The following is a 15,970-nucleotide window of genomic DNA, read 5'->3' on the forward strand; positions in this document are numbered from 1 at the left end:
ATATGTGAACAGATATAATTTTATATGTGTGTATGTGTGTGTGTGCGCATCTAGAAACAAACTTTAAAAAAAAACACCAATGTTCCCTAAGTAGACTCATCATCAAGTCAATCTTGGGTTATGAATTCTACAATCACATCAACTCTGGAAGACCATTTATTAGGTCAGAGAGGGGTTGTATGTGTGTGTGTATATATATATATGTATATATGTATATATATATATGTGTGTGTGTATGAGTATGTGTGTATATATATATACATACATATATATGTATGTATGAATAAAGGAAGCACTCAAAACAACTAAACTACAGGTCCCAGACACATTCAAATAAGTATCATCATGTGGACTCTATATGACTGCAAATCTAAGAACAGTCCCATCTCAGAACAAGAAAAACTACAAGTGAACCAAAGAGGAATGGTAAGATACATGGAAGGGTTAAGTAGATTACAGTATATTATAGACAGTGACTTGTGCACCAAAAGTGACAAAAAACATCTCTTCAAGGACACATATGGCTGAAAACTATATGGAAAAGGGATAAGAGACTGAGAACCCTAATTGTTGTCCCTGACAAACTTAAAGAAAAAGAGGAAGGTATTAGATGAATCCGTGGAAAGAAATGGTCAAGAATTACTAGGAAAAGAAAGTGTGGATGGGCTATAAACTGCCCCAGAGCATGAACTACTCTCCACTAATAAGACTATAAATCGACTTAAGCATATTTTTTGGTAACTTGAAGCCAAAATGGCCAAAAGAATCAGAAAAAAATCTTTACACAGAAATGACACTAATATAAGAACATTAAGGTCAATAAAACAGACCTAACAGTAACTGAACAGCCCATATGCATTCTGTCAAATAAAAACCTAGCTAGAGAAAAAACCAAGTCTTGGAAAACATGAATACATTTGATATTTGCAAGTGATCCATTTTCTTTAAAAATGTTAATGTATATATTTTTCCAGAAGTAGCCTTCCAGATATACTACTTCAAGGGTTCTTTTTTGTTTGTTTTTGCTTTATGGAGGGGGGAAGGTAGGACAATTGGGGTTAAGTGACTTGCCCAAGGTCACACAGCTAGTTTTGTGCTAAGTGTCTAAGGCTGGATTTGAACTTGGGTCCTCCTGACTCCAGCACCAGTGCTCTATTCACTAAGCCACCTAGCTGCCTTCTCTTTATACATTTATCCTTAAACAGGTACTAAGCACCCGTTTGTTATATTTCTAGGTATTTCTGCATCCTAAAAGTCATCTACATATGAACACTTGTATAAATAATACCCAGGGGAAACAAACAGAAATGAGAATTACTGGTTTACTACTGGAGAGTCAACATACTCTTAACTATATATACCTTTATTCTATGCATACAAAATTCCATCTCATCAATTTGAAAAAGCTGCAAAGGGCTTTATAGTAGAATACTAATGCAAACAAAGATGAGCATTAAGATAAATGTCAAATTCCAAAGAAAGGACTAAACTCATTTTTCCTGACTGAATCTGCATCTCAGCTGTGTAGCAGGGCTCAGCCTATTCTGAAAGGGAAACAAAGCGCATGGTGTGCATTTAACAGACACACAAGAGTGCCATGGCAAGGGCAGCTCATGGCCCTCCAGGACTGAAGAAACTTTCACCCCCTAGTCGCAACTGATGGAACTCAACATGCTAAAGGAGTTAATGACCTGTCAAATTCTACAAATGTCATTACAGCAATAAATCAAAGACCTGTTATTTCTTTCATGTGGGAAATTCTTCCAGCTATACAACTCACAAACTCATCTCCACCTTAAAGAGTCTCAGAGTTGTCTAAAGGCTACAGAGAATAAACTTGTTCCTGGTTACAAGGGTCAAAGCTAGGATTGTAATCTAGGTTTGTTGGACTCCAAGACCTTAATTCTATCCTCTATGCCACATGCCTTTCATTACTGGCATCTACTTACTGCCCCAAAATCTAAAATATTTCATATGTCTGGGAAAAAATTATCCCTAAATTAAGATTACTGGAGAAAACATACATTTAGACACAAAATGGTACTTTTTAATATTAACAATGATGAACAATTATGAGTAACATTCATGTTCTAATATATTATTCTTCCCTAAAATAGAGAAAAAAATGTTTAAAAGAATTTAAGAAGATCTACCCCACCTCTTTCATCAGTTATTTTTAAGAAAATGATCATAAGAACATCTTTTTGAAACTCAATGATTATTTATTACAAAGAGACAACATTCACAAAAATATTACAGTTTGATTCTAAATGTGTCAGCCAGTAAGAGGCATGACAAAGGAACTCACAACCGCTATGATACAATTCTGCATTCAAACATATAATCAAAAAGAAATCAAGGTTTGGCACAGAAAAAAAAACCCTAAAATATCTCTAAACATCAGCAAGATATTAAAACTAACTTATATGCAGGTTAAAATGAAATTTGGAAAAAATCGATACTTCTCTGAAAACTGATTACTGAGTTAAGTGAAGTTCTCTCCACCTTTTTTTAAATATCTGAATACTGAAGCTACACAATTCTGATTTTAAAAATACTCCATTGATAAATTACATTTGATCTAAAATTGTTACTTCAGGAAAAAAATGTTTCTAGAAAACATTTTCTGCTATAAATTGGAACATAGTCACAAAAAAGCTATGAAGTGTATACCCTAACACAAACTAGCATACACTGAGCAATGCAGTCTAAAAATAGCCACACTTGAAGCAAAAAGTTCTGGCCTATTCATCTCTTCAAAGGGTAATTATTCAAAAAGTTTTTATACATTCTGAATATTCACTCCCATGAGCAGCAATTCTGTTAAAATGATTAGAATAGACATATTAATACTATACATCTCAGTCTCAAGACCCAATAAAGTAAAAAAAAAAAAAAAACATACAATTTACTAGATCTAAGTTTGGTTATTATAAAAGCCTTACTAAAATAGTCTTACTTTCATTTTTGTAAAACAAATCCAAAACATGTTGTATTTATATAACCAAATTTTAAAATCATGGAATGCATGCACAGGGTATTAAACAACTCAGATTTTATACTATTTAAAGTCTTCCACTTAACCAATTTTGGAAAGAAAAAAAACGGCTACATCTAACTCCTTATTGTAGTTGATTCTCTTCAGGCTGTTCAGTACTGAAGTCAGTCTGTTCCTCTGCTCCTTCCTCTGCTTCTTCCTCTTCCTCTTCCTCTGCTTCTTCCTCTTCCTCCACAGGTTCATCCATCTTCTCTTCTTCCTCATCAGACTCTTCTCCCTGTTGATCCTGACTCTGATCTGCAGCTTCGAAGGGATTCTTACCCTGAAAAATCACAATCTGTTTATGGAAGTGATATCTTCACTTTATGAGAATCAAATTCCTAGAAAGCCCTCTGAACACTCTAAAATTGTAGATACATGTGACCTGCTGTGATCATAGCATGAATAAGGCATGTTTGTGCCTTTTATCTCAACTTTTACCAACAAAAAGCAACCAAGGAGGTCTGTGAAACTACTGAAAATACCACCTTATTTCCCATTTCCCTACAGCCTGTGCTTTCTTCCTAATGAAATTCTAAACACATCCATATGAAATAGTTTTTAAATGTATGCAATTAATTTTTAGTAAAAACAAAGCAAATGTTCAGAGTCAATATATTTTTATAAGTCTCCTTAAACTTCATTTGAATGAATCAAGTTTCATAACTTTTCAACATTACTAAAAATTTATGACAGACAAAATCTGGTTGTCTCAATTATTGATCATAGTGGGATAAAAAACAAAGACTAAAAAATAGGAGAATATTTACAAAATGGAACATGCCATTTTAACAGCACAAGTGACCTGACCAAAATTAACACTTAGTAAGCCTAAGTTTATTTCATTTACTTCATTCAGTAGTCTAAGGAGGTGGCTTTCCATTACAAATTATAGCACCAAATGAGAGCTACTATCCTACTCTGCAAAAAGTCATTACCATCCTCTAGATAACTAGGAAACTAGAATATAAATTAAAACATTGCTTGGACTAAAAAGTAAGGTTTTACTTTACCATCAGGATTTCAGTTCTACCTGCCCAGAATACATTTTCACTGCAAGAACATTTAAGAGCAGATGTGAATAAGAAGTTATGAAGTCAACAAGCCCAAGGGATTTCAGCTGGGAGTTCCAGAAAAGGCCCACAAAGCCCATTTCATAGTATTCACTACTCTGTTCTTATGTTCCTCCACTGAATGAAAAAAAATGCAGATAGAAACACATTCTACCAAGTGACTTGTGGAAATCCTTCAAAATAATTTGGAAGTTCAGTCTTTTTTTCCTATTTGATTCCATGATAGATTTTTGACATTAAGAGCTAAGTTAAGGGTATTCACTGAAAATATATGCATTTGTGCCTTTACACAATTTTGTTTAAAATATCAATCAGGCTAGAGTACAGCCTAGATAATTTACATAAAAATCACAGCTAATAATTTACTCTTTGATTTCTGTTCACCTAAAATTCTCATCTAAAAGACAGGGAATATATATGTATGTACATATATATGTTTATTATAGCAATAACAGCAAAAACTGCATGTTTTTCCAGAGTAGACAGAATAGGAGCCTTCCTCCTTAGCTATAGTCTGTGAATATCATAATTAGGAACTGACATGACACTGCCCATGGCAATTCTTCCAAATTTTCCCCCACTTTCCTCAAAACCCCAGCTGCCTCACTTGGGGGTAAGAATAGCCAACACACAGGATGATAAAACAAAGTTTCAAAGTCTGAAATGTAATGGAGATAAATAAAAAATCCTGAAGCTCTACTGAAAAATCAACTCTCCTAGTACAAGGTGGGCAAGTCACTTCTAAAGCCCAATTCAACTTTAGAAGCTCAGTAGGAGTCAGCACTGTCATTTGGCAGGCAAAAAAAGTTAACAGTATATAAGTTTACATTACTAGAATCATAGCTCTCAGAGAGAAAGATGTCTTGATCACACCACATCTAGAAAACTGAATCTAGATCGGGATCCATTTTATAAAGGACACTGAGAGCTTCAGCTGATCCAGAGAAAGGTGAACCACAGATGAAAAGAAACTGGAAAACAAGCCACAAAAGGACTTACTTGAAGAAATGGGGAACTTTCGCTTGCAGAACAGAAAACAAGGTAAGATCTGTCAGTCACATGGAAGATGAATTATATTTATTTTGCTTAGCCCAGGAAGGCAGAACAAAAATCAGCAGGTGGAAATTTTTAAAAGGCAGATTACACATAAGAAGTAAAAACTTACTCATAGCTATCTAAAATGGGAATGGAAAACTCTACAAAGTATGACTTCACTATCACTAGAGGCCTTCCAATGGACAAGAGGCCTTCCACTTGTCTAGGAACAGCATTGTAGGTGCTTTGGGTGGACTGAATGATATCAACAACAAAAACAATAATAACAAATATCTATGGGCAATTTAAGGCTGGCAAAATATATACATCATGCCAGTTAACACTCTCAACTTAGTTGAGTTTTATTGAACTTTTTTTGATCTTTTAAATTTTCTGCTACATAGATAACCCTGGAAAAGGGGATCTTGTTCCACAAAGCTCTACTCCACTGTCTTACCATGACATAGAGGTAACCCAGGGTTTCTCATTTCTAAAGCATGTACTTATAATTCAATGTTTTTAAAGAAGAGTGTAAAGTAATACAAAGCAACATCCAAGTATCACAAAACTGTTCAGTAATAGGAAAACAGTTACATATATGTCTGTACTCAAAACATTCAATTCAATCCCCCAACATCATTTACTAAATGTAAATATGGGAATGTGTGAACATTGTAGCATTTTAACCATCTCAGCATTATATAAACACTTAGAAAATCTTTTCAAAATCTTACCTTAACAAAAAGTTCATATCGGGCTTTTACAATTGGATTATTCAAGATGCTGGTAGCAGTTAAAACACTCTCTCTTTTTATTTGTTCTCGATAGGCCTACAAAAAGAAGAAAAATCGATAAAGACTTAAAAAGCTAATCCATGAAAAAGTATTCCAATTCATAAGTATTTTTATTCAAATTATCATTTTTCTGTAACATTAGAAAACTGCTGACAGTCTAACAGTAGGTATAAAAGCTAATTGTTAATCTATAGGATTTCTAGATTTTAAAAGGTTCTATAGTGCAATTAAATAAAAATCACTAATCATTTATTATATTGTATAAAAACACCCTATTTCTGACTGGGAATACATATATGCTCATTATTAAGAAATAAATTTGCCTCTCCTTTACACCATTCCTGATAATGTTCCAATACCAAAAGCTTAGGGAAACTTAATTTGAGAGATAACAGATGTAAGGGGATTTTTCTTTCTTCTTCACCTTTCTTCTTTTTTCCCTCTTATTCTTCCTTCCCTTCTCTGTTATTGATGTTTTTTTTTGGTTTACTTCTTATCATGAAGAGTGAGCAACAGTTCTCACTAAAGCTACAGTCATTCTAAAACTAGGTTTGGGTATAGGAATTAAGGTGTTTAAAGGAAGATTCTAGTGGCAAAAAAGTAGAACAGGGAAGATGGGCAAAGGCAAAGAGGGAAGGAGAAGGGATGATGGCTGGAACAGGGATGGTAAACCTGAAATTCACAGAATAAAAAGTGGGTTCAATAATGTTTTAGGTCTTATCCCTGGAAAATCAGTATGAAAATATTGATATATATTCTCAAAGTATGTTCCACTAGAAAGCAAAAAGAGATGTTTTAAATTTCTTTATCCTTGGGACAGAGAACAGAAAGTTCCAGCTTTCACCCCCCAAAACTACAAAACCATCTTATTGACCTTAATAATAACGACCTTGCATGAAATACAACATGGCTGAATGCTAGACCAGCAGAGAAGCAAAACTACTTGAACCAGAATGCAACTCAATTTTCTAAAGATGATATAATGATCAAGTATCTAATAACTTGAATGCATTTCCTCCTTTTAACAAGTCTTCCCTATCTACAGATCACCAGAGTTGGTTTAAAAAATTCTAAGTTTTTACTCTCTCAGTGAAGGATGGTATTTTTAGGATTTGGGAGCTCTGTGGACTTTTACTCACAGAGAATACCCAATGATTTTTAAAAGCATTACTTGTTTTCTTATTTTTCCTCTCCTCAAAAATAAAAGTCTTAAAATCATTCATTATGATTGTAAAAACTACAAATCTGAGTAAACTTTCAGATACACCTGAAGATATTTACAGGGATCAACGTGAAACTAGTTCAAAGGTAGTGACCCAATAAGCACCACCAGCCCTTAGTAGCACAAATGTAAGAGAAGTCAATGGCTTACTAGACTAGATTCAAACATACTTGTTTCCCCTTGGCATGGTCAGGAGATTTTAAGTGCTGCTGAACCGAACTGTGTAAGGCAGGTACATACACACTGCAAGCACTGCAGTGTACAGTCTCTACTTTCATCATGTAGTCATCTGTAGTAACCCCTAAAAAATACATTCAACTATTAAAGAGAATTAATAACTCATAATGCAACATTAAAATGTTGCCCTGTGAGTAGTAGACAAAATCATGTGTCAAATACTGTTATTTCAATAAATATGAGAAACCACTATGTTGATCAAAGAACACACACATCAGAAAAGAGCAGGATTTACATAAACATTTTATCTATAGAAGAAACCTCACACGAATAAGGCTTCATTCCCATATTACATTGCAGGGCAGAAAAAAAAAAAGTTATGCCATAACACAGGAGGATAAACTGAAAAAAAAAACTACAATGCTCAAATTTGCAAAGATGGAAGCCACCAAGAAATGCAATCAAACTGCATAAAATAATGAAGGGTATGGATAGATAGGATGAATATAAATTCACCAAATCCCAGTATACCAGTCTGACATGGGGTGGTAGGGGGGTGTAATGGGAATGTAAATTTAAAGATCTTCCCTGCCCCTAGGCTAGAGTGCACCTGGAGCCTGGGGTGTGAGGCTTGTTTTTCAGTAGATACTTCTTGATTGGCCAGTGAGTCAATAAGGTTGTTACATTCTCTGAGCCAGGAGAAGGCTATATAAGCCCTGATGTGTAGCTTTGTTTTGGGGCTCACTTTGAGAAGTGTTCTGTGATTTGATATGGATTCTGAGAAGCCATTGTCCAGAGCCCCCCGGCTTTGAAAAACCCAGATGTTGATTGGGTATGGATGTAATGGTTGGAAAGTTTGGAAATCTGTCTACTTGATATGTTTCTGTCTTGATAATTCTGTCTGTATATTCTTAAGTTCAGGGTGCTGACCTCTTTCCCCTGAACTAGGTAAATGATACATGTTTGACTGATTAAAGTGAGCTTGTTAACCCATTTTGAGTTGCTTTCCTTTATCAAAGCAGATCCAAGAACCTGTATTGGCAGCAAACCCTTAGGACACTTGGGGTGCTTGCTGCTACGGGGGGTGGGAGGTGTGTACGTGGAAGGACAATGTTACCCTAAAAGGCAGAAGAGGTCAAAGACAAACCAAAATAGGATTAACCAAGATTTATATAAATTCAGAGAAAACAGAGCAACAATGAGCTAGAAAGTGAGTTAGGCATGTCTGGGGTTACATAAAGAATTTAAAGGTAATATAAGATGGGACAACCCTGTCTTATTATACACAACTCTCTACGGTGTCATTATGAAGCAACCTGAGAAAATGTAGACACCATGGGGGCCTGATCCTGTATTGTGGATCACAGGATCATTGATGTTCTTACAATCTAATTTCCCTACTAAAAGAAAAAGGAATATGGTGAGCTCTTCAGTGAGTCAATAATTTCAAAGACTGAGAAAGAGACAGAGACAGCAAGAAAGACTAAGTACTGAGAGGAGATGAGGAGCTTTTCTGCAGCAGTATTCAGGAAGAAGAAAGGAAAAGTTGAAAGAAAGTGCCAAAGAGGATTCTCTTGGGGCCCAATATCTCACCTCAAACTCCCTTCCAATCCCTCATGTGTTGTCTCTCTATCCAGGAAAGACAAAACACTAGGACATAACTTCATTCCAGAATAGACCATTTCATTTCTGGCCTCTATTCTTAACCTCTCCTCCCCAAAAAATCCTTACCCCTGACCTAAGTACTATTAATCCTTAAAAGACCCAATACCAAATTTGCATTTGTTAAAATCCTCTCCCTATGCCTAATGCCAAATATAAAGAGTGATAATCTAATGTAAGGTTCTTTACCTGAGAGTGCATGAACTTCTTTGTTTTAAAAAATATTTTCTAATATGTATTTCAATATAATTATCTTCCTCTATAATTCTATACATTTTATTTTATACAATTAAGAACACTATTCTGAAAAGGGGTCTATGGGCTTCACCAGACTGCCAAAGGGCTTCATGATACAAAAAAACGTTAAGAACCCCTGATCTAATGTAATTATTTAGAGCAACTAAGTATAATCTATGAACTGGACAAATAGTTTCTTTCATTTCCAAGAGTCCACATTCTGGTAAATTTATTTTTAATCATAACTCATTTTAAAAGATGACATCTTAGAAGAATTAAGACTATCAAAATATTTATTGTTGTAACACCAAAAGAATTGTTAGAAATCAAACTTAAAAAGGATTTTTTTAAGATTTTTAAAATATAATTTGCAGAGAATAGATAAATGATTCACAACTATAGAGAGGTAATAAATTTACATTAATAAAATATATTTTTTTAAAGAGAGGAGGGGAAAATATGACGCTGTTCCTTGCTGTTCAGTTGTTTCAGCTGTGTCCAACTCTTCCTTGAACCTCATCTGGATTTTCTTTTGCAAAGACATGGGAGTGGTTTGCCATATCCTTCTCCAGCTCATTTTACACATGGAAGAACTGAGGCAAACAAGTTTAAGTGACTTGCTCTAGGTGACAACAATAGTAAATGTCTGAGGCCTAATCTGAACTCAGGTCTTCCAGACTCCAGGCCTGGTACTTTTTTAACTTCACCACCTAGATGCTCAACAAGGCAATACTTAAAGGAAATAAAAGACAAAATAGATTCACTTGATCCTTGAAAAAAAAAAAAAGCTTTGCACAACAAAATGCAACACATTCAGAATAAAAGGAGACAAAAATAGATTTTTTTTGCATCAAACATTTCTGATAAAAATCTAAAATACAAAATGTCTCAAGGATTAATAAATTTGTAAGAATAACAGTCATTTTCCCATAAATATGTACTGCACAGGATCATATATTTATAGCTGAAAGGACCCTTAGAGGCAATTTAGTTCAATGACCTCACTTTATAGATGAGGAAACAAAAGCTCAGGGCAATGAACTGACTTATCCAAGGTCACAAAGTGGTAGAGCCAGGATTTGAACCCAGGTCATCTGACTCCAAATCCAGGGCTCTTGTCCCACCATACCACAGGGAAATGAAAAGGCAGTTCTGCAAACCCATAAATTACCAATAATCACATCAAAAAAGTCCAAAAATTTCTATAAGTGAGAGAAATGTAAATTAAATTTCTTATGATTTGACTTGATATCCGTCAAACTGGTAAATACAACAAACGAGGGCAACTGTGATAAAAAAAAAAAGAACCGTGGTTGGAGCTGTGAATCAGTTTACCCCCACGGGGAAGCAATTTGAAATTGTATGGTAAGTGTTAAAACAATACACGCACCCCTTAAACCAATGATCCCATGCCTAGGACTATATCACCATGAATTAAAGAAGGGTCTAAATAAAAGCAAGCCCAGTAGTAGCACTCACTACTCACAATAGTAACAAGCTCAGAACCAAACATCTAGACACTGGAGAGTGGCACAACAAGCCATGGTAGTTATATCACTCTGCCATAAGAAAATAATTCAAAGAATTATGGGAAGAATTATAGGATGAGATACGATGTAAAATGGAACCAAAAGGATAATGATACTCTACAACTATTATTACACAAGATGAACAATAAACCCAGGTAAAATTCACAGAAAAGGCCAAAAGGATCAGGAAATAAAGATGATGAAGGTGTTAAAGTCATGTATAGACATCTTTGGGACTTGCTTTAATCAAGTATCACATAACAATATATAACCAATTATTTATCATATTTTTTCATTTTTACTACTTTATTCCTATTTGTGAATCTGAGTATTTGAGCTTATCTAGAGAAGTTCCAAGAAATTTTGTTTAAAGATTTTTAAGGATGTTTTGCAAAATACTCCACCACTTGCATACTGGGGATATGAAAATCTACTACATAAAACAAAGTAAGAGCTCTGCCTTTAAAATGATTTTCTGTTTAAGTATTTAGCAAATATCTTTCACTTCACATTCTAAATCTTGCCCCTACTTAGGTAAAACGGAATTTGTCCCAATTCACTAAAGAAAGGAGCACAACAAGCTCCCAAGCTTATCAAACACTTGTAACAAAGAATTTAGAAAAGACAATTGCTCAGAAAATACCCACCTTCCATTACATCTTTCTCAGTAGCTTTGACAGCTTCTGAATCATTAGTTGTCTGTTGTTTACGCATTGATGTTTTCTTGAATTTATTCACCATACATTCCTAAAAAATAATAAAATAAGAAAAAGATCCAACAGTATAAGTATAAAACAATAGTTAACATTTATATAGTACTTTAAGGTTTACAAAGTACTTGACATCTGTCATTGCACTTGGGTCTTCTGAGATGGGTCTATATGTATTATCACCCTAAATTTTTTTTTGCTTTTTGGAGGACAGTTGGGGTTAAGTGACTTGCCCAAGGTCACACAGCTAGTTTTTGCATTAAGTGTCTGAGGCCGGATTTGAACTCAGGTTCTCCTGACTCCAGAGCTGGTGCTCCATTCACTGCAGCACCTAGCCGCCCCCATCACCCTCATTTTAAAGAAAAGGAAACTGAGGCTCAAAAAGCATAAATGACCTAGCCATTTGAAACAACTAATGCATTCTGGAGGTAAAATTCCATAACAGTCATTCCTGACTTTAAAATAAACAGAGTAAGAAATAGTACCAGTCCTTAAGAAATGTATAAGGTAGCTTAGGAGAAAAAATAAAAACATGTAAAAATTAACAAACAATACAAAGTTAAACTGAATGGATACAGTAAGGAGTTTTTGATTTGTTGTTATTGTTTTTAAATGGAGAAGCCAGTGCATGTTGGAGTAGTTAACTGAAGCTTCATGGAAGAAAGAAGACCTGCCCCTATCCCAGGGGTGTAACAACTCTAACAGTTAAGAGAGCTCACTTCCTTCTCAATGCTAAATCCCTCACTCTCACCAAGGGTGCTGATTCATCCTAATGAAAACGTTTATATTATAAAACCTTTCTTCTCATATCACAGCAACAAAAGTCCCATTTCTCATTGCTAGAATATGGTACTTGTACTTCACTTTTCATTGCTTACCACCAAAAGTCCAATTAGCAGGCAACAAAACCACAAGATAGTCAGATGCTATACATACTAGCAAAACAATTCTGAAATAAGAGTTCAGTTTACCTGTTCACTCAAAGCAAGCTCTTCCTATATTCAATCATTCTTTACTGCGCAAGCTTCACTCACCAACTAGCGCATATACCTTCTGACAATCATAGATGTATAAGAAGAATATATATACCAGAAGAGCCAAGATTCATGAAACTGACAGAGCTGCTTCCAATACCTGGTAGATTGTCAGGTCATGTATCCAAAGGGATGGCAAAGTACAAACATACAGCATATACAGACCCTTGGGTTGATAAAAGACCTTCCATAAATAGTATACTGCCATGATACAGGTTAAGCTCTCTGGAAGCAATCTCAGATTGCTTACTCTAGTCTAGGGTAATGGATGGCATTTAGGCCCAATAAATGCCAACATGGAGGGCAGAGGGGCACAGCTAGTGCGCAGGAGAAGAGAAGCTAGGAAAAACATACTATTTGGCCACCATCTACTTGTTCCCCTTACCAAAATCTAACTTTCTCAGCAAAGGATCATCATTACAAATTCCTTTTCCTATCTCCAAACTTAACCTTTCGATGTAGTGACCCCACATACTTGAGCAGCCTCTTGAAGATAGAGACTGCTTTGTTTTTCTATTTGTATTCCCATTAAATAGTGCAATCATAGACATAGAGTAGACACTTAACAAAGCCTTGATTAATGAATGACCAGACACAACTTTCCGCTTACTCTCCAGTATCTTGTTTACTTACTTAGCTTTTAATCTGAACCCCATCTCTGATCCTCAAAGAAAATGCTTTCCCCAAACCCCGACTGCCTAATAACCAGTAGATATTGATCACATGTCTACCTCTTTGGAATTCAGCATCCTGACCATTCATTTGATATTACTTTCATCATCTTAACTCTAATAAAACAGTAAGGGTTCATAACTATGCAAACAACTACTCACATGCAAAAATTCCATAACTATTTTATCAAATTTGGTTTGTTTCTGAATATGATCTAAGGTTTCCTGGTGAGAAGAACTTTCCAGATGAACTTCAATTTCTTTTTCTTCAAATGTTCGGAATTTACAAAATGAACATGTGAATGCCATCCTACAAGGACAAAAAAAATCAAACAGGCATTATTTTAAGAAAATGGTGATACTTGAGGTTTCTGAAGACTGTACCAATGAAACTGATACAATACACATTATTAATTTTCTGAAGTTCCACTTGAGGGCAGGGGGAAACAATACCACTTTTACAGTAGTTTGCCAAGTCAAGAAATGTTCACCACTTATGGTCTCATCATTGTAACTGCACCAACTCATTGTTTCTGGTCTGTATCCCTCAATCAATGCATGACTGAAAAGTCTCAACCATCCCTGTACTGAGCTACAAAGTTAAGCCAGAGTCCAGAGATGTTCACTTCAAGGTCATACTACAGAACCCCCAGTTCTCTAACTGGGTGTTATCAAAACCAAATTCTTTACCCTAATTTTGATTTCATGCTTAGGCTTCTAGATGAATTAGGAGAAGTTCTAGGAAATCTGGACCAAAGCAGCATCACTCAAATTTCAGAAATAAGTCATTTCTTTGGATGTCTCTGAAGACCATAAACCTTCTTTAAAGAGAGCACTTCAGAATGACTTGCTGCCTCACTGAGTCTACCTCCATCTAGACCCACACATTCATTCAGAGCCTCTGAAATAATCCTAGAATTTAGGATCACAGTTATAAGAGAACCAAGCATAATGGGGCCAGATGACAATTTACAAGAAGAAAACAAAAAGCTATCCACAAGTGGAAGGAGTTGCCTCAGGGGCTAAAGAAATTCCCCTTCCTTGAAAATGTAAGTAAAGCCTGAATGACATCTTGACACATCTTGTCATTCATCTGACCACTGCCACTCCTTTCCCCCACTCACCTGAAAAGCAACCTCCTCTCTCTAGGCCTGAAACCCTGCCTTGCTCCCCAGGTGACCTAACCCACTCAGCTTTGGAACCCCACCCTAGAGGTGACTTTGGTGAAGGAATACAAACTCACTAACCAACTGTCTCTTAACAATGCCAGACAATGCTTCCTATTCATCCATCCTCAACATTTTGGGACGTCTTTCCAGGCACCTTCTGGGCCATGTACCTAGCTCTCCTTCTCCTTTCCCACTTTCTACTTCTTGCATGAGCAACAGTAATCAAAATGAGAGGATCACAGATTTAGAGCTCACAGGGTCTACAGATGATGAAAATGAGGCTCACAGAGACTGAGGGACTTGCCCAGCATGATGTAGGAAGCAGCCAAACCAAGATCTAAACCCTTGTTCTCAGACACCAAGCCTGAGCATCTTCTCCAGATACAGCACAGTGCCTCTCACTGCTGATGGAAAGGATACGACACTCGGCAGTACTAGGACTCCACCAGCATTGCTAGGACTGCCCCTCCCACTGCCACCGCTCCCCTACTTATGGGGTCTTAGCTCCTTCAGGCAAGGGGCTGTCTGCTCAATGTCTAGCAAACTGCCCACCAGACATTACACACTTAACAAATGCTTCTTAGTGCGTTCATCCAGAACCACTTCCCAGGTATGCTGCAAAGGGGATGCTTCGGTTAGTTATGGATTGGTCTGCATGGCTGCTGAGGTCCTTTCCTACTTCATAATCTAGTCTGAAAATACTAGATAATGGAAATATTAGTTTCTCAGAAATGTCCACTGTCTTTATATTTTTCTAGCACCTACCATGATATCTCCCACGTGTTACTATTAGGCACTTAATGTTTATTTTGATAAAGTCTGATTATTTTATCCCATTAAGCACAGACCTGTACTCATCCCCATATTTCTCACTGATCTTCTCTCTTCTCCGCCTTTGTTTCTCTCTTCGTATTTCAACTCGTCGCTTCTCTTCTTCACTTTTAGGGGCCATTTTAGCTAGTAAATTACATGAATAACAAGAGTTAAAACTAAAAGTTCATTTAATAAAATTTCTTCCCTCTCTTCTAGCCAACAGGTTCAGAAAACAATTTTTTTTTAGGCTAGCAGTGATGATGCTTCAAACTAATCTTCTTGTACTATAGCTAGAATGTGTTCTGTGTTATGATGGGAAATGGTCTTTTGGTGGGAAGAGTTTGCGGTTAGGTTTTTTTTTTTATTTTTTTTTTGTTCTTTTCCCAACAAAGAAGGAATAGCAGCAATAATTCAAATATCAAGAAATCATAGTCAGGATCACATAATACATCATAACTTCAATACAAAATAAGAGACCTTGGAATACAATATTCCAAAAGGCAAAAGATAAAGGTTTACAATCAAGAATAACTTTTCCTGCAAAGGTGAGCATAATCCTATGGGGAAAAAAATGGAACTTTAGTCTCTGGAACATTTCTGACAAAAGAACTGGAGTTGAGTAGTTTTAAAATGAAAAACATTAGAATAAGGAGAAACCTAGAAAAGTAAATTTACTTGAAAAAGCACGAATGATCTAATGGGGGAGGGGGGTCAGAGGGCAGTAGAAGAAACAAGTGTCCCTTCACAACCTAACTGTCCTCAAAGGGTACTAAGATAGTTAAAGAAGAAAAAACGGAGGACCGGGGG

The 15,970-nt window shown here is 35.8% G+C and overlaps 1 protein-coding gene across 4 annotated transcripts in view; it reads right to left on the reverse strand.

Annotated features, from left to right (window-relative positions):
• Positions 1-2,201: 2,201 nt before the first annotated feature.
• The window catches only part of LOC138165488 (DBIRD complex subunit ZNF326-like), a 36,994-nt gene continuing 23,225 nt past the window's right edge, over positions 2,202-15,970 (reverse strand). For all 4 annotated transcript variants that reach the window (XM_069093874.1, XM_069093870.1, XM_069093872.1 and 1 more), the window contains 6 exons: positions 15,199-15,307; positions 13,344-13,491; positions 11,414-11,513; positions 7,332-7,462; positions 5,880-5,975; positions 2,202-3,320 (listed from right to left, as the gene is read on the reverse strand). In XM_069093874.1, the coding sequence (XP_068949975.1) occupies positions 3,123-3,320; positions 5,880-5,975; positions 7,332-7,462; positions 11,414-11,513; positions 13,344-13,491; positions 15,199-15,307 (782 nt within the window). In that variant the 3' untranslated portion in view covers positions 2,202-3,122. The remainder of the gene's footprint in view (positions 3,321-5,879; positions 5,976-7,331; positions 7,463-11,413; positions 11,514-13,343; positions 13,492-15,198; positions 15,308-15,970) is intronic.

Source organism: Petaurus breviceps, unplaced genomic scaffold (assembly GCF_028583685.1).
Source record: "Petaurus breviceps papuanus isolate PSGF00001 unplaced genomic scaffold, PetGlider_PUasm1.0 209, whole genome shotgun sequence".
Lineage (NCBI taxonomy): Eukaryota > Metazoa > Chordata > Mammalia > Diprotodontia > Petauridae > Petaurus > Petaurus breviceps.